Source organism: Pinus tabuliformis, chromosome J (assembly GCF_031772625.1).
Source record: "Pinus tabuliformis cultivar Carrire ecotype Pingquan chromosome J, CPIR1, whole genome shotgun sequence".
Lineage (NCBI taxonomy): Eukaryota > Viridiplantae > Streptophyta > Pinopsida > Pinales > Pinaceae > Pinus > Pinus tabuliformis.
Window position 1 is genome coordinate 1,081,307,652 of NC_142295.1, and position 17,625 is coordinate 1,081,325,276.

The following is a 17,625-nucleotide window of genomic DNA, read 5'->3' on the forward strand; positions in this document are numbered from 1 at the left end:
ACCTCTAGATATTTCCAATGAGAAGCCAAAAAATATTTGAACATCTTGGATACCAAAATGTACATCTTTAACCTCAATATCACCCTGGATATCCTCAAGTACCAATCCCTTTGTTTCATATATATCAATCTTTGGCTTCCAATAAATTGTCTCAAACAGTTTTTAAGCTGCAGCTTGTCCAGCTCCAAAGGCAGTTAAACATGGTGATATCTAGCCCAGAGACCTGAAATCTAGCAAAATAATTATCATTTTTGTTATCCTCCATTAGCATTAATTCATATACTTTGAATAAGTAAAAAGTTACACCTTGAAGCATTAATTCAATGCTTCAAACATTTAAAGGAACACTACACAATACTGTAGAACGTATAGAGAAAAAAACAAGATTGTTGTTGCTAGAGTCACTTGTACATTGCAATGTCTTCTAATGACTGTCTCTGACAGCCTTATGTGCAAACCTCATTTCACAATCATCAAATCTACACTTAAATGGTCTTACTCCAAGTTGCACTGTTCTAGTGTGCTGATTGAGATTTGATTTCTGGAGAGAAATCTAATTAGATTACCACTCCATACAAAATAAAAAAATACATTTCCATTTGCATACCAAAAAATTGTGAAAATTATCAATAACGTACTTTAGCAAAGCTTTGCAACTAGCTGCTGAAGTGGCACTTTATCCTCTCCACACATGTTTGGCTTTCATGAATGCACATGTACCTTTTTATCTGTTTATTCAATTGTTGACTCCCACAAACTTCACAACAAACATGGCTGTAATTCTGTTGCACATGTTCCCCCAAAACTTTTACACTTGCAAAGTACTTCAAACAACTAGGCTCACATCAAACAACCTGTACATATGTTGTAGCTGTACACAAGAAACATTTGCAATTAATAAACAGATTACAAGTCTTTTAGCCCAGGGAAAAATGCTTCAAACATTTGAAGGAACCGTACAACACAAAAATTACCAGTTCAAGAAAAACTTGGTGAAGTACATACGGAAGCCTATATATCATCAATGCAAAGGTGACAACAATGATATTGTTCTGAAACAAACCTTGGACATCGTTTACGTAACAACATGTATATTGTAAATGATATATTTCGTTTAGCACTAGACTTCACCGAGTATAGCCAACGTTGTTGAACCACAATGCACAACCTCAGGTTTCAGATTTTACAACTTCAGATTGTTTCAGATAGAGTTCATCTTTCTTGTACATATAATGATAAAACCATAGAAACTAGAAACATTCTTATTTCTTTCAAGAGATTATTTCCTTGCCATCATTATTTTCAATAAATACTAAAGTGAGAATGCTTGCAACAAAGCCTCACCCCAGGAAAGGCATTTCTAAACCTGAGGCATCTTGGTAATAAATTTTGCCGCATTAGCAAGCTTTACAACGACCTATATTTCCTTCAGTGTAGCTTCGTCTTTACCATACGCAATATTCTCCTTAATAGTGGTTGAAAAGAGGGCAGGGTCCTGGCTTACAAGTCCAATTTTTTGCCTTATCCACTTAAGTTGAAGCTATTTGATATGACACTGTCTATAAGCACTCCACCAGCTTGTGGATCGTAGAATCTCTCTATAAGACTTGCAACTGTGGACTTTCCACTTCCACCCTGTCTAACTAAAGCTGCAGTGGCACCTCTAGATATTTCCAATGAGAAGCCAAAAAATATTTGAACATCACGCCTTCTTGGATACCAAAATGTACATCTTTAACCTCAATATCACCCTGGATATCCTCAAGTACCAATTCATTTGTTTCATATATATCAATCTTTGGCTTCCAATAAATTGTCTCAAACAGTTTGTAAGCTGCAGCTTGTGCAGCTCCAAAGGCAGTTAAACATGGTGATATCTAGCCCAGAGACCTGAAATCTAGCAAAACAATTATCATTTTTGTTATCCTCAATTAGCATTAATTCATATACTTTGAATAAGTAAAAAGTGACACTTTGAAGCATTTAAAGGAACCCTACACAATACTGTAGAACATATGGAGAAAAAAAAAGATTGTTGTTGCTAGAGTCACTTGTACATTGCAATGTCTTCTAATGACTGTCTCTGACAGCCTTATGTGCAAACCTCATTTCACAATCATCAAATCTACACTTAAATGGTCTTACTCCAAGTTGCACTGCTCTAGTGTGCTGATTGAGATTTGATTTCTGGAGAGAAATTTTATTAGATTACCACTCCATACAAAATAAAAAAATGCATTTCCATTTGCATACCAAAAAATTGTGAAAATTATCAATAACATACTTTAGCAAAGCTTTGCAACTAGTTGTTGAAGTGGCACTTTATCCTCTCCACACATGTTTGGCTTTCATGAATGCACATGTACCTTTTTATCTGTTTATTCAATTGTTGACTCCCACAAACTTCACAACAAACATGGCTGTAATTCTGTTGCACATCTTCTCCCAAAACTTTTACACTTGCAAAGTACTTCAAACAACTAGGCTCACAACAAACAACCTGTACATATGTTGTAGCTGTAGACAAGAAACATTTGCAATTAATAAACAGATTACAAGTCCTTTAGCCAAGGGAACAATGCTTCAAACATTTGAAGGAACCCTACAACACAAAAATTACCAGTTCAAGAAAAGCTTGGTGAAGTACATAGGGGAGCCTATATATCATCGATGCAAGGTGACAACAATGATATTGTTCTGAAACAAACCTTGGACATGGTTTACGTAACAACAGGTATAGTTTAAATGATATATTTCTTTTAGCACTAGATTTCACCAAGTATAGCCAAGGTTGTTGAACCACAATGCACAACCTCAGGTTTCAGATTTTACATCTCCAGATTGTTTCAGATAGAGTTGATCTTTCTTGTACATATAATGATAAAACCATAGAAACTAGAAGCATTCTTATTTCTTTCAAGAGATTATTTCGTTGCCATCATTATTTTCAATAAATACTAAAGTGAGAATACTTGCAACAAAGCCTCATCCCAGGAAAGGCATTTCCAAACCTGAGGCATCTTGGTAATAAATTTTGCCGCATTAGCAAGCTTGGCAACGACCTATATTTCCTTCAGTGTAGCTTCGTCTTTACCATATGAAATATTCTCCTTAATAGTGGTTGAAAAGAGGGCAGGTTCCTGGCTTACAAGTCCAATTTTTTGCCTTATCCACTTAAGTTGAAGCTATTTGATATGACACTGTCCAGCTCCAAAGGCAGTTAAACATGGTGATATCTAGCCCAGAGACCTGAAATCTAGCAAAATAATTATCATTTTTGTTATCCTCAATTAGCATTAATTCATATACTTTGAATAAGTAAAAAGTGACACTTTGAAGCATTAATTCAATGCTTCAAACATTTAAAGGAACCCTACACAATACTGTAGAACATAGAGAAAAAAAAAAGATTGTTGTTGCTAGAGTCACTTGTACATTGCAATGTCTTCTAATGACTGTCTCTGACAGCCTTATGTGCAAACCTCATTTCATAATCATCAAATCTACACTTAAATGGTCTTACTCCAAGTTGCACTGCTCTAGTGTGCTGATTGGGATTTGATTTCTGGAGAGAAATTTAATTAGATTACCACTCCATACAAAATAAAAAAATACATTTCCATTTGCATACCAGAAAATTGTGAAAATTATCAATAACATACTTTAGCAAAGCTTTGCAACTAGTTGTTGAAGTGGCACTTTATCCTCTCCACACATGTTTGGCTCTCATGAATGCACATGTACCTTTTTATCTATTTATTCAATTGTTGACTCCCACAAACTTCACAACAAACATGGCTGTAATTCTGTTGCACATGTTCTCCCAAAACTTTTACACTTGCAAAGTACTTCAAACAACTAGGCTCACAACAAACAACCTGTACATATGTTGTAGCTGTAGACAAGAAACATTTGCAATTAATAAACAGATTACAAGTCTTTTAGCCAAGGGAACAATGCTTCAAACATTTGAAGGAACCGTACAACACAAAAATTACCAGTTCAGGAAAAGCTTGGTGATGTACATACGGGAGCCTATATATCATCGATGCAAAGGTGACAACAATGATATTGTTCTGAAACAAACCTTGGACATGGTTTATGTAACAACAGCTATATTGTAAATGATATATTTCATTTAGCACTAGACTTCACCAAGTATAGCCAAGGTTGTTGAAGCACAATGCACAACCTCAGGTTTCAGATTTTACATCTTCAGATTGTTCAAGTGTAACAGGAATCGGCGAGTACTCGCGATTCCCAATCTGCTCGCCAGTGAAAAGATCCGATCCGAAACTCTGCGAGTCAAATCGCGTTGACCGAGTTTGACTCGTGGTCAACGCGAGTTTGACTCGCGAGTCTGCCGATTTTTCCGATTTACGCGAGTTTGCCGATTTTGCCGAGTCCCGCCAGTTCTGGGTTTAGGGTTTATTGGGTTTCGGATTGTCGCTTTATCGGACCACCGTCGACGCCGCAGAGCCATTCCACCGTCCACGACGCCGCAGACTCGCAGAGAAGCCGACTGGAATTGGAAAGGGGAAGTCTCGGCAGTATAATTCCAGCACTGTTATTTCAGTATGATGCATAGTAGCATCATATATACAGTGATCTCGGTATGATGACTGATCTCCGCACCATATATACATATATTTTCTCAGCATATCTGTCAGATCTCAATAATTGGCATTATCTCGGTTCAACATTACAGAAAGTGTTTCGGCCCTCTAAGATCCTCGACCTGCATTGTTTCTATGACTCACATTTTATTATTCACATTGTATAAGCTCTGGCCCTCTTGGTGTTCATAGGCATCACTACAGATCTTTCCAGTGGCATGACAGTGACTCATTATGTCTTCACAACAGCTAGATATGTAAAATAGTCTGTTCAAAGTTATACTCTCAAGCCTGAAGTATCCTCTACAAGAACCTGCGTCCCTCACATAGATTTGAAGCCACTATGTTTCTCATCTGAAGTATCTTGGCACTTGTACATTGTTCCAGATCTTGCAATTTGAGTTGTTATAAGATATTGAAGCCCTAGGCAGCGAACTATTCAGTAAAAGTTACTGCAGTATTATTTCGCTTGCTTATCATAACCAAGAAAGGGTTTGGTCGAACAAAAGGTATAGCAGGGTAGTCACCAATATTGATCTGGCAGTCAATACTTCAGTTGAACATTCATAGGCAATACTATTAGCTTTTCAACAAAATCAAACTAATCTTCTACAATATGTTTCAGTTGAAGCAGGCTCTCAACAGTTAAGGTTTTGAAGGGTTACGGTATTGAAAATGCTGTAACATATCCCTGCAAGAAGTTTTGTACAACATGAAGAAGATCTTCATCAAGTCTAGGCTGTATTTAGCAGCAACCCCATCATTTTTCAGAGTTGCTCCATTGTTACCATAGTCTGGTGGAAAGATGACATTTCTATTTTTTTAGAATAACAGTGATCCCCAATACTGCTCCATAAGTTATAACTTATAACAGTGATCCTCACACCTATCTATCTCCTAGTACATTAGAATACTGCTCCATAACAGTGATCCTCACTCGCTTTTTGCATAGTCTCTATAATATATATGTTTAGTTGTTTACTGACATCTGTCTTGACTCTTCATTTAATTTTTTAGATTTCTAGCATATTTTAAATTTTTGGATCATTTTTAAATTTGATTTTTTTTTGTCTTTCACAGGAGCCACAAATTAAATAGAAGCCACGACTCCAAATCTTAACAGAGGCCACAAATTAAACACAAGTCCAAAACAACAACAATGCCGAGGGAGAAGGACTTTGCTTGGGCTTATTGTGATAAGATTCCCAGAAACTCCAGGCTTCTTTGTAAATTTTGCAAATCGAAATGTAGTGGAGGCATTTATAGATTCAAGTTCCACCTTGCACAAATACCTGGCCATGGTATAGATCTTTGCAACAAGGTTGACGATAATGTCAAACACCAAGCGACCTTGGCCATTGATATGTTGAGTCAGCATAATGCCAAGAACGCAAAGCAAAATAGTGAAATAGGAACTCTTGGAGTTGATGGTTTTTCTACCACTACCCCCTTGTCACCTCACTCTGTTGAATCCTCAATGTCGTTCCCAAGTTTCCCACACATGCCTCCAAGGCCAAGTCAAACTCAAGGCCAAACGAGTCCTTCCTTCAACACTGGAGGTGGAAACATAAACACCTTTTTTGCTCCCCGCACAAAACCCGGTTCCCAACCTACCTTGGATGCCACTGGTTGGGAAAAAAATATCCATAGTCAGGCAAGGAAGGCCATTGCTAACTTTTGGTACTATTCTGACATACCTTTCCACTGTGCCAGAAGTCCTTATTGGCAAGCTATGATTGATGCAATTTCTATTGCAGGTCCAGGGTTCAAAGCCCCTACATCAGAGAGCCTTAGGACAGATATGTTGTTAGAGAGTGTTGAAGATGTCATGCTTGTGCTAGCTGAGTTTCGTTCATCATGGGTAGAAACAGGGTGCACCATCATGATTGATGGATGGACAGATCAAAGGAATAGAACTTTAATAAATTTCCTTGTATCTTGTCCCGCAGGCACAATGTTTCTCAAATCAGTGGATGCTTCAGACAAGGTTAAGACTGCCCAACTTATTTGTGAAATGATGGAGGAAGTCGTTCAAGAAGTGGGAGAAGAACATGTTGTACAAATTGTCACCGATAATGCAGCTAATTATGCGGCTGCTGGTAGACTTTTTGAGATTAGGCACCCCACTATTTTTTGGACCTCTTGTGCTGCCCATTGCATAGATTTAATGCTTGAGGACATTGGTAAGCTTCACTGGATACATGAGGTTGTGGAGAAGGCAAAATCCATAACCAAATACCTATACAACCACACTATTGTCCTAAACACGATGAGAAAATACACTGAAGGTAAAGAAATTGTTCGACCTGCAATGACTAGATTTGCAAAAAATTTCATATCTTTGCAATCTGTGGTTGAGCAAAAGATAAATTTGAAAAGGATGTTCTTGGGACCTGAGTGGATGGCATCTAAACATTCCAAGACCCTTGAAGGCATCGAAATTGTTGCACTTGTGTTTAATGATGGTTTCTGGAAAGATGCTGAAGAGATTATTGCTGTGACGGAGTCCCTTGTTAGAGTTCTCAGGTACTTCAAGTCTTTTAACTTTTTCATTTTTTAAATTTCATTTCAAGCTTCTTTTTATTTACAATGTTTCATATTTCTTTAAATTTGAATGCTTGAACTTTCAGGATGGTTGATGGTGACAAACCTGCTATGGGTTACATTTATGAGGCAATGGATCTCGCAAAGGAGGCCATCAAAAGAAGATATGGGGATGATGAGACAAAGTATATGCCTCTTTGGGACATTATAGATGCACGTTGGGATAGGCAATTGCATTCCCCCTTACATGCTGCTGGGTACTTCTTAAACCCACAATATTTTTATGATAAGAGCAAATTTAATGAGGATGGGGAGGTTGGCAGAGGACTTATGACATGCATAGAAAGGTGCTTTCCTGATCCAGAACATCAAAGTCGTGTCTTTTCCCAACTACAAGATTATAGGGTGCCATCTAAATTGTTTGCCTATACCAGTGCTATAAGAGAAAGGTCTAAGATGTTGCCAGGTACCCAGCCTGAAGGCTTCATCAATTCATTAAATTTGTTTAAACTTTATTTTGTATGTTAAATGTTTTATTAAATTTTCTTTTCTTTTTAAGTTTTTACTATTTAGTACTTCTACTCACACACCCTTACCACTTGCTAGGTCTTTGGTGGCAAAACTTTGGTAGTGATACCCCAGATTTGAAGAGATTTGCCATTCGAATCTTAAACCAAGCATGCAGTGCTTCAGGTTGTGAACGCAACTGGAGCATGTTTGAGAAAATACATTCTAAGAAGTGCAACCGATTGACACAAAAACGCTTGAATGACCTTGTATTTGTCCATTACAATCTACGACTTCGCAACAAACAAATACTAGGTGAGACTCGAGAGCTTGAATTTGAAGGTTTCATAATCTAGTTCGTACTTTAAAGTTCAAAGTTCAAACTTCAAAGTGAAACTTTAATTCACATTTCAATGTCTCATGATAATGACAGGTTTGGATCATTCACCAATCAACCTTGAAAAGATAGATTTGCAAACTACAAATGCGGCAGACTGGGTCCAATTAGAGGAGCCTCCTCTTTTAAGCCTTCATGACTTGGAGAACTTTGAGAGTCAAGCAAGCGAAGGAGTGGAAGGAATCGCTTCTAGTTCTCACTCTTAAGAGTCTTAGACTCTTAGTTGCTGATTTTTTCTGATTAGTATGCAGTTTTTTGTAAACTTTTAGAAGCATATGCTTCTAAGTTTTGGTTCTATGTAGTATGTACTATGTAGTCACTTGTTAGAACTTAGGACTTAGGAGTCAAAACTCAATGCTTTGGATCATGTTTGGACTCATAATATATATGAGGTACTTATTCATTCATGATATTTTGGACATCTATTGATATTATGCATTGTTTGGACATGCCTTTATTGAATATTAATGACAAATGTCTTTTTTAATTCAATATATGTGTATATTTTTATTTAATGAATTCAGCGATTTTTTGCCGATTCCGAGTCTGGTAACATTTTCAGATAGAGTTCATCTTTCTTGTACATATAATGATAAAACCATAGAAACTAGAAGCATTCTTATTTCTTTCAAGAGATTATTTCCTTGCCATCATTATTTTCAATAAATACTGAAGTGAGAATACTTGCAACAAAGCCTCACCCTAGGAAAGGCATTTCCAAACCTGAGGCATCTCGGTAATAAATTTTTCCGCATTAGCAAGCTTTGCAACGACCTATATTTCCTTCAGTGTAGTTTCGTCTTTACCATATGCAATATTCTCCTTAATAGTGGTTGAAAAGAGGGCAGATTCCTGACTTACAAGTCCAATTTTTTGCCTTATCCATTTAAGTTGAAGCTATTTGATATGACACTGTCTATAAGCACTCCACCAGCTTGTGGATCATAGAATCTCTCTATAACACTTACAACTGTGGACTTTCCACTTCCACTCTGTCTAAGTAAAGCTGTAGTGGCACCTCTAGATATTTCCAATGAGAAGCCAAAAAATATTTGAACGTCACGCCTTCTTGGATACCAAAATGTACAACTTTAAGCTCAATATCACCCTGGATATCCTCAAGTACCAATCCATTTGTTTCATATATATCAATCTTTGGCTTCCAATAAATTGTCTCAAACAGTTTGTAAGCTGCAGCTTGTCCAGCTCCAAAGGCAGTTAAACATGGTGATATCTAGCCCAGAGACCTGAAATCTAGCAAAATAATTATCATTTTTGTTATCCTCAATTAGCATTAATTCATATACTTTGAATAAGTAAAAAGTGACACTTGAAGCATTAATTCAATACTTCAAACATTTATAGGAACCCTACACAATACTGTAGAACATATACAGAACAAAAAAAAGATTGTTGTTGCTAGAGTCACTTGTACATTGCAATGTCTTCTAATGACTGTCTCTGACAGCCTTATGTGCAGACCTCATTTCACAATCATGAAATCTACACTTAAATGGTCTTACTCCAAGTTGCACTGCTCTAGTGTGCTGATTGAGATTTGATTTCTGGAGAGAAATTTAATTAGATTACCACTCCATACAAAATAAAAAAATACATTTCCATTTGCATACCAAAAAATTGTGAAAATTATCAATAACATACTTTAGCAAAGTTTTGCAACTAGCTGCTGAAGTGGCACTTTACCCTCTCCGCACATGTTTGGCTTTCATGAATGCACATGTACCTTTTTATCTGTTTATTCAATTGTTGACTCCCACAAACTTCACAACAAACATGGCTGTAATTCTGTTGCACATGTTCTCCCAAAACTTTTACACTTGCAAAGTACTTCAAACAACTGGGCTCACAACAAACAACCTGTATATATGTTGTAGCTCTAGACAAGAAACATTTGCAATTAATCAACAGATTACAAGTCTTTTAGCCAAGGGAACAATGCTTCAAACATTTTAAGGAACCCTACAACACAAAAATTACCAGTTCAAGAAAAGCTTGGTGAAGTACATACGGGAGCCTATATATCATCGATGCAAAGGTGACAACAATGATATTGTTCTGAAATAAACCCTGGACATGGTTTATGTAACAACAGGTATATTATAAATGATATATTTCATTTAGCACTAGACTTTACCAAGTATAGCCAAGGTTGTTGAACCACAATGCACAACCTCAGGTTTCAGATTTTACATCTTCAGATTGTTTCAGATAGAGTTCATCTTTCTTGTACATATAATGATAAAACCATAGAAACTAGAAACATTCTTATTTCTTTCAAGAGATTATTTCCTTGCCATCATTATTTCCAATAAATACTAAAGTGAGAATACTTGCAATAAAGCCTCACCCAGGAAAGGCATTTCCAAACCTGAGTCATCTTGGTAATAAATTTTGCCGCATTAGCAAGCTTTGCAATGACCTATATTTCCTTCAGTGTAGCTTCGTCTTTACCATATGCAATATTCTCCTTAATAGCGGTTGAAAAGTGGGCAGGTTCCTCGCTTACAAGTCCAATTTTTTGCCTTATCCACTTAAGTTGAAGCTATTTGATATGACACTTTCTATAAGCACTCCACCAGCTTGTGGATCATAGAATCTCTCTATAACACTTATAACTGTGGACATTCCACTTCCACTCTGTCTAACTAAAGCTGCAGTGGCACCTCTAGATATTTCCAATGAGAAGCCAAAAAATATTTGAACATCACGCCTTCTTGCATACCAAAATGTACATCTTTAACCTCAATATCACCCTGGATATCCTCAAGTACCAATCCATTTGTTTCATATATATCAATCTTTGGCTTCCAATAAATTGTCTCAGACAGTTTGTAAGCTGCAGCTTGTCCAGCTCCAAAGGCAGTTAAACATGGTGATATCTAGCCCAGAGACCTGAAATCTAGCAAAATAATTATCATTTTTGTTATCCTCAATTAGCACTAATTCATATACTTTGAATAAGTAAAAAGTGACACTTTGAAGCATTAATTCAATGCTTCAAACATTTAAAGGAACCCTACACAATACTGTAGAACATATAGAGAAAAAAAAAAATTGTTGTTGCTAGAGTCACTTGTACATTGCAATGTCTTCTAATGACTGTCACTGACAGCCTTATGCGCAAACCTCATTTCACAATCATCAAATGTACACTTAAATGGTCTTACTCCAAGTTGCACTGCTCTAGTGTGCGGATTGAGATTTGATTTCTGGAGAGAAATTTAATTAGATTACCACTCCATACAAAATAAAAAAATACATTTCCATTTGCATACCAAAAAATTGTGAAAATTATCAATAACATACTTTAGCAAAGCTTTGCAACTAGCTGTTGAAATGACACTTTATCCTCTCCACACATGTTTGGCTTTCATGAATGCACACGTACCTTTTTATCTGCTTATTCAATTGTTGACTCCCACAAACTTCACAACAAACATGGCTGTAATTCTGTTGCACATGTTCTCCCAAAACTTTTACACTTGCAAAGTACTTCAAACAACTAGGCTCACAACAAACAACCTGTACATATGTTGTAGCTGTAGACAAGAAACATTTGCAATTAATAAACAGATTACAAGTCTTTTAGCCAAGGGAACAATGCTTCATACATTTGAAGGAACCCTACAACACAAAAATTACCAGTTCAAGAAAAGCCTGGTGAAGTACATACGGGAGCCTATATGTCATCGATGCAAAGGTGACAACAATGATATTGTTCTGAAACAAACCTTGGACATGGTTTACGTAACAACAGGTATATTATAAATGATATATTTCATTTAGCACTAGACTTCACCAAGTATAGCCGAGGTTGTTGAACCACAATGCACAACCTCAGGTTTCAGACTTTACATCTTCAGATTGTTTCAGATAGAGTTGATCTTTCTTGTACATATAATGATAAAACCATAGAAACTAGAAACATTCTAATTTCTTTCAAGAGATTATTTCCTTGCCATCATTATTTTCAATAAATACTAAAGTGAGAATACTTGCAACAAAGCCTCACACCAGGAAAGGGATTTCCAAACCTGAGGCATCTTGGTAATAAATTTTGCCGCATTAGCAAGCTTTGCAACGACCTATATTTCCTTCAGTGTAGCTTCGTCTTTACCATATGCAATATTCTCCTTAATAGTGGTTGAAAAGAGGGCAGGTTCTTGGCTTACAAGTCCAATTTTTTGCCTTATCCACTTAAGTTGAAGCTATTTGACATGACACTGTCTATAAGCACTCCACCAGCTTGTGGATCGTAGAATCTCTCTATAAGACTTACAACTGTGGACTTTCCACTTCCACTCTGTCTAACTAAAGCTGCAGTGGCACCTCTAGATATTTCTAATGAGAAGCCAAAAAATATTTGAACATCACGCCTTCTTGCATACCAAAATGTACATCTTTAAGCTCAATATCACCCTGGATATCCTCAATTACCAATCCATTTGTTTGATATATTTCAATCTTGGCTTCCAATAAATTGTCTCAAACAGTTTGTAAGCTGCAGCTTGTCCAGCTCCAAAGGCAGTTAAACATGGTGATATCTAGCCCGGAGACCTGAAATCTAGCAAAATAATTATCATTTTTGTTATCCTCAATTAGCATTAATTCATATACTTTGAATAAGTAAAAAGTGACACTTTGAAGCATTTAAAGGAACCCTACACAATACTGTAGAACATATGGAGAAAAAAAAAGATTGTTGTTGCTAGAGTCACTTGTACATTGCAATGTCTTCTAATAACTGTCTCTGACAGCCTTATGTGCAAACCTCATTTCACAACCATCAAATCTACACTTAAATGGTCTTAGTCCAAGTTGCACTGCTCTAGTGTGCTGAAGTGGCACTTTACCCTCTCCGTACATGTTTGGCTTTCATGAATGCACATGTACCTTTTTATCTGTTTATTCAATTGTTGACTCCCACAAACTTCACAACAAACATGGCTGTAATTCTGTTGCACATGTTCTCCCAAAACTTTTACACTTGCAAAGTACTTCAAACAACTGGGCTCACAACAAACAACCTATATATATGTTGTAGCTGTAGACAAGAAACATTTGCAATTAATAAACAGATTACAAGTCTTTTAGCCAAGGGAACAATGCTTCAAACATTTTAAGGAACCCTACAACACAAAAATTACCAGTTCAAGAAAAGCTTGGTGAAGTACATACGGGAGCCTATATATCATCGATGCAAAGGTGACAAAAATGATATTGTTCTTTCCTACAAAATCTATGATTTTGGTGGGCATCCACTTCAATTTCATCCAAAAACTTTCTTTACCTAGTTATTTGGCTAAGAGGGAAACCCTAGTTTTCCTTGCTTTAACTTAAGGGTTTTTCTTGAAGGTTTCTTGAGCCTTGATATAGTTGATATACATTGTTGAAAACCTATTCTCTTGGCCTTGACCTTTGGATACTCCAACACTCATTCAATTTATCAAACCCTAAGTCTTATGCCCTCCTTTTTAGGTCCCTTCATAGAGAGCGAATTGCCTCCTTGTGAAGCATTGAACCTAAATTATGTCTTTCTTGAAGAGCTCCTACTGAGATCATTTCACAAATTAACCCTCAAATATCCATTATAAGTGATCTCCCTCCTACCTAGACTCCTCCCATCGGTGAAAGTCCATAAAAAGCAAGGGGTTTTAGCCGTGGTGACAGTGTGCCACTACCCCATTGTTGTCCCATTGTCTAGTTTATACCTTGTATGGTTTCCCTCTCCAAGGCCTATTAGATTTTGTTACAACAACTACCAAAAAGATTAATTTTGAAGAACTTTGAAACTCTTTCAAGGATATACAAAACTAGAGGAACCATTATCAAGTATGCATATGACTCACATGGGGGTAATGCACCACTTCAAATTTGCATTTTCCAGAACATTCTTGGCTTAAAAGTTGGAGAAAACAATGACTATGGATGTTGATCCGCCTCCAATAGCAGACAGATGTGGAAATTGTGTAGTCTACTGAGCAACGATGGATGTTGCTCTACCTCTAATAGGGGAGAGATGTGGAAATTGTGTAATCTACTGAGAAATTGGAGGGGTTAGAGTAAGCATTGATACATGAAAGGGATTTGAAATTAACCCCATAGGTTGCAAAGCTAATAGGTGTACGCAGCCCCAATGAATTGTGTTGATGTAAGATGGAGTGTAGATTTATGTTGTTGTTTGTGCTTTCTTCATAGTTGGGAGTCTCTTCAATAGTCATTGAAGTGGGATTTGAGAAAATCCCTATGGAATTCCTTAACTAGAGATAAACTTGGTCTAACAATTACATATCAATGCAAAAAAAAATGCAAGAAGCTTATTAGAGTGAAAAGAATTACCTATTCGACTAATAAATGGGTCTTTCCTAAAGGATTATTTTTACTTGTCAAACATCAACTCCAATTGGCGCCATAGTTCTTCAACTTCTCCTTCAAAATCATCTTCTGATTCTCGTAAGGATTCTCGTATAGTGTTACGAGAGCATCCCACATTTCTTTGGCCATATTCTTGAACACAATGTGTGAGAATACATTATCTCAAACTCCATCCAAAATCAAGCGCTTCGCCTTCCATCTCCTTATTGTAGTTCGCTGTTGCAGGTCTATAGGTACGACTACAACTATTTCTGTGTACGTCTTCAAACCATGCTCATCTAGCAGGAAAGTCATCCTGGCTTTCTAGATACAATAATTTGAGGTTGCATCTAGCCTATCCTGATCTTGAAGACCTGCTGAGGCCATTTTTTGCAAAACTCACAACTAGGAAAATAAATGGGAAGCTCCTCCTTCCTGCTCGGCTGCTAACACTGCTACTCGCACTCCCTCCTGGAATGCCCAGATCCGCCTGTTGCTCTCGCAACTGAAAATCACGGATCTCCTCCAGTAAACTGGATCTGAAAAACCCTCAGAGAAATTCCTGCGATGTGTGCCTTTTCTCTTCCTTGCCCAATGCTGATCCGAAACTGCAAATCTGCTGCAAAATCAACTGCGCTCAGATCAAGAATCTGCCCTGTGAAAATATTGATTAGCTCACCTACTGCCTACTAGAATTTCTCTTGGGAAACTCAAACATTTCCTGCAACCTGCCATTGCAAAATCGAACCCTCTGCTCAACAACTCAAACTGCCTGGTTGATTCTACGCAAAGCTGGAAATCGATCTGCTAGACTCCCTTTGAATCTCCACGAATTCTTTCTTCCACCTCTAAGCTTCCGATTTGATCAACTTTGCTCTGGTACCATGTGAAACTTTCCTTAAATTGCAACAACTAGAAATTTATTCTTCTGAATGATTAATTATGCAGTTTATTTGCTACGACAAACAACAAATAAATCACATTGCGATTCTTCACAAATAAAACGTTGCAGAAAATAAATAGGAACTAAGAAATATAGATGCACACACAAAATAAAATTGACACAGCTATTTTTGGACAACTGTCCCAGGAAAAACCCAAGGCAAGAAAACCGGTGCAACAAATGAGGGTTTTATTATTATGCAGTAGTCAAATAATTTGAGTACAATCTGGATGTTGAGAATTGGCAATCCTCTACAAGATAATTTGGCCAAACTTTAGTGAGAAAAATTTTGTCTCACCCTACACTAATCCAACTCCAAAACTGGCACAAACAACCCACTCGAAATTGCCCCTACTTCAGCCTATGCGTTGCCTCTATACAGGCCAAACTCTCACTGCCTACAAGCTACTCTGATCAAGGTCCAGCCCAACTCAGCGTCTAACAATGACTTACTTGGCCTTTTGTAATTTATTCTTGCCTCCAACAACTGAGTCGACCCTCACTCCTGCTGAATAACACTCCTCCTCTGAAGCTGCCTGAGCAAACCCTACGCATCCTTACTGAGCAAAACTCAACCCTCCTACAACTAACTCTCTGGAACTGGAATCTCCTCCGAAATCATTGTCTCTACCCCTCACTGACTATGCTTCCCCTCTGCTTCGAACTTATCTTCCCTATTCAACTGTTGTTGTTGGATAGCTAAATCTGCCAAGGAAAATCGATCTCAAGTGTCTTGCTCCAACCCCATCGACCTCCTCTTATAATCTCTCGTTGGATACCAACAACCATGATTAAATCCTCATCCATCTCTAAGTAGATCAATGTGAGTTTCTAGAGAAATCTCACCTTTCTCGGTTAATTCATGTTAATTAATCACTTTTCCTAAGTTAGACTTAGGAAATATTTAATTATCAACTAATTAACTTAATTGAGCCATTTCTAGGTGTTTTCTCCTGAAACGTTTTCTGGGTTCTGGTGTTTTAGGTTTTCCAAGTCTCTCTGACCAAAGTTGAGACTAGAACACCTGTCCGATGATACCCACCCATCAAAAACTAACACAAATTTTATGAAATAGCTATGAAACTACGAGATAGCTATGCCCAATTGTAGCTACCTAGGGTGCAAGAGATATGAAGAAAATGGAAATACAATCACCATGGTAGCTCTAGCATGAGAAGAAGTGACTTTAGAGAGGCAAAAGAAAAGGCTACATCAAACAATGCTAGCACAAAACAAGCAAAGGTGTCAGTTGTGATGAGCTAGTGACATACTAGTGAAGACAAAAATATCTAACATGAGTATGTAGATGCTGAGATAATGAGAAAAGAAGAATGAAAACAATAGAAAAAGGTAGATATAGAAAGATAGAAAATTGCTTATGACACTAGGGCGGTACTAGCTAAGTCAAGCAGCGAAATATTAGAAGTAGGGAGTGTTGGATAAATGATTAAGCAATCCCATAGCTACAATCTACAAGATGCAACAACCAAAACCAATGTTCCAAGTAACAAGGAGGAAGGGGCATGGTGACTGGAATCATCTAGAAATAAGTATCTCAAGTTGGGCCCTACTAGTGACAATGACTTAGAGGGAGGAATCAATCACTAGTGAGGTGACTAAAAATAGAGTTGACAAAAAGAAAAAATATATAAAGAGAGGCAAAAAGAAAAAAAATGGAAAAGACTAATTCTCACCATTGCCATGAATGATTCACAAGTGGGAGAATACTATTGCATGTTAAAAATTCAAACATGGTAATCTCATTGTCCAAGAAATCTATATACCTCCACTGATAATATTTTTGGGTTAGCTCAAGTAGAGGCAAAGCCAACACCAACTCCTTAGCCTAGAAAAATTACACGCCACTTGAAATCCACAAGGTAAAGGACACTAAGACAATAGAAAAGTATGCCAAATATAAAAAAAACCATTGAAGATAGAGGATCATCCCGCAAAGGATAAAGTCTTTTAGGATCAATAAGCTCAATATGCCTCCCGAAAACATGGTATAAGCCTCAAAACAGGGTGAGGTTACCCTCCTAGAAATAACTTCCCTCAGGCAAGCCAATGTCTGGTCTCAAAATGTGGGTGTCATGCCCCCATGGCCACCTCTAAGCTATGAGTTTCTCGAGTCCCCTGAGGTGTGCAACATTGGCACACTTTCTCCTTAATGGTGAAACCAACTTGAGTTTACTATGCCTCTAGCCCATGAACCCTATACCAAGACCAATATCTTATACTTG

At 37.3% G+C, this 17,625-nt stretch overlaps 1 protein-coding gene and 2 long non-coding RNA genes across 5 annotated transcripts; 1 reads left to right on the forward strand and 2 right to left on the reverse strand.

Annotated features, from left to right (window-relative positions):
* Positions 1-335: 335 nt before the first annotated feature.
* LOC149230734 (uncharacterized) lies at positions 336-4,466 on the reverse strand. Of its 3 annotated transcripts, none has more exons than XR_016248020.1 (5): positions 3,999-4,466; positions 3,012-3,895; positions 2,285-2,517; positions 1,345-2,187; positions 336-871 (listed from the first exon to the last, which is right to left on the reverse strand). It is a non-coding gene; the product is annotated as an uncharacterized LOC149230734 (long non-coding RNA). The 3 variants fall into 3 exon arrangements; XR_016248019.1 differs by having other exon boundaries at positions 1,345-1,897; positions 2,058-2,187; positions 3,012-4,466; XR_016248018.1 differs by having other exon boundaries at positions 3,012-4,466.
* A 10-nt stretch (positions 4,467-4,476) lies between these two features.
* LOC149230735 (uncharacterized) lies at positions 4,477-8,543 on the forward strand. Its single transcript, XM_089379048.1, has 5 exons — positions 4,477-4,613; positions 5,697-7,142; positions 7,247-7,626; positions 7,767-7,982; positions 8,101-8,543. The coding sequence occupies exons 2-5, from the start codon at positions 5,776-5,778 to the stop codon at positions 8,268-8,270; spliced, it is 2,133 nt and encodes a 710-aa protein (XP_089235174.1). The 5' UTR covers positions 4,477-4,613; positions 5,697-5,775; the 3' UTR covers positions 8,271-8,543.
* Positions 8,544-10,723: 2,180 nt separating this feature from the next.
* On the reverse strand, positions 10,724-15,448 carry LOC149230736 (uncharacterized). The gene is made up of 5 exons (XR_016247394.1): positions 14,425-15,448; positions 12,120-12,642; positions 11,474-11,624; positions 11,165-11,294; positions 10,724-10,977 (listed from the first exon to the last, which is right to left on the reverse strand). It is a non-coding gene; the product is annotated as an uncharacterized LOC149230736 (long non-coding RNA).
* Between the last annotated feature and the right edge of the window lie 2,177 nt (positions 15,449-17,625).

What these genes read in the sequence shown, in the direction of transcription:
- LOC149230735 (XM_089379048.1), top strand. Translation starts at nt 5,776, where the DNA reads ATGCCGAGGGAGAAGGACTTTGCTTGGGCTTATTGTGATAAGATTCCC. An exon ending in AAGGTCTAAGATGTTGCCAG is followed by an intron (nt 7,627 to 7,766) that starts GTACCCAGCCTG and finishes ACCACTTGCTAG; the next exon opens with GTCTTTGGTGGCAAAACTTT. An exon ending in TCGCAACAAACAAATACTAG is followed by an intron (nt 7,983 to 8,100) that starts GTGAGACTCGAG and finishes TGATAATGACAG; the next exon opens with GTTTGGATCATTCACCAATC.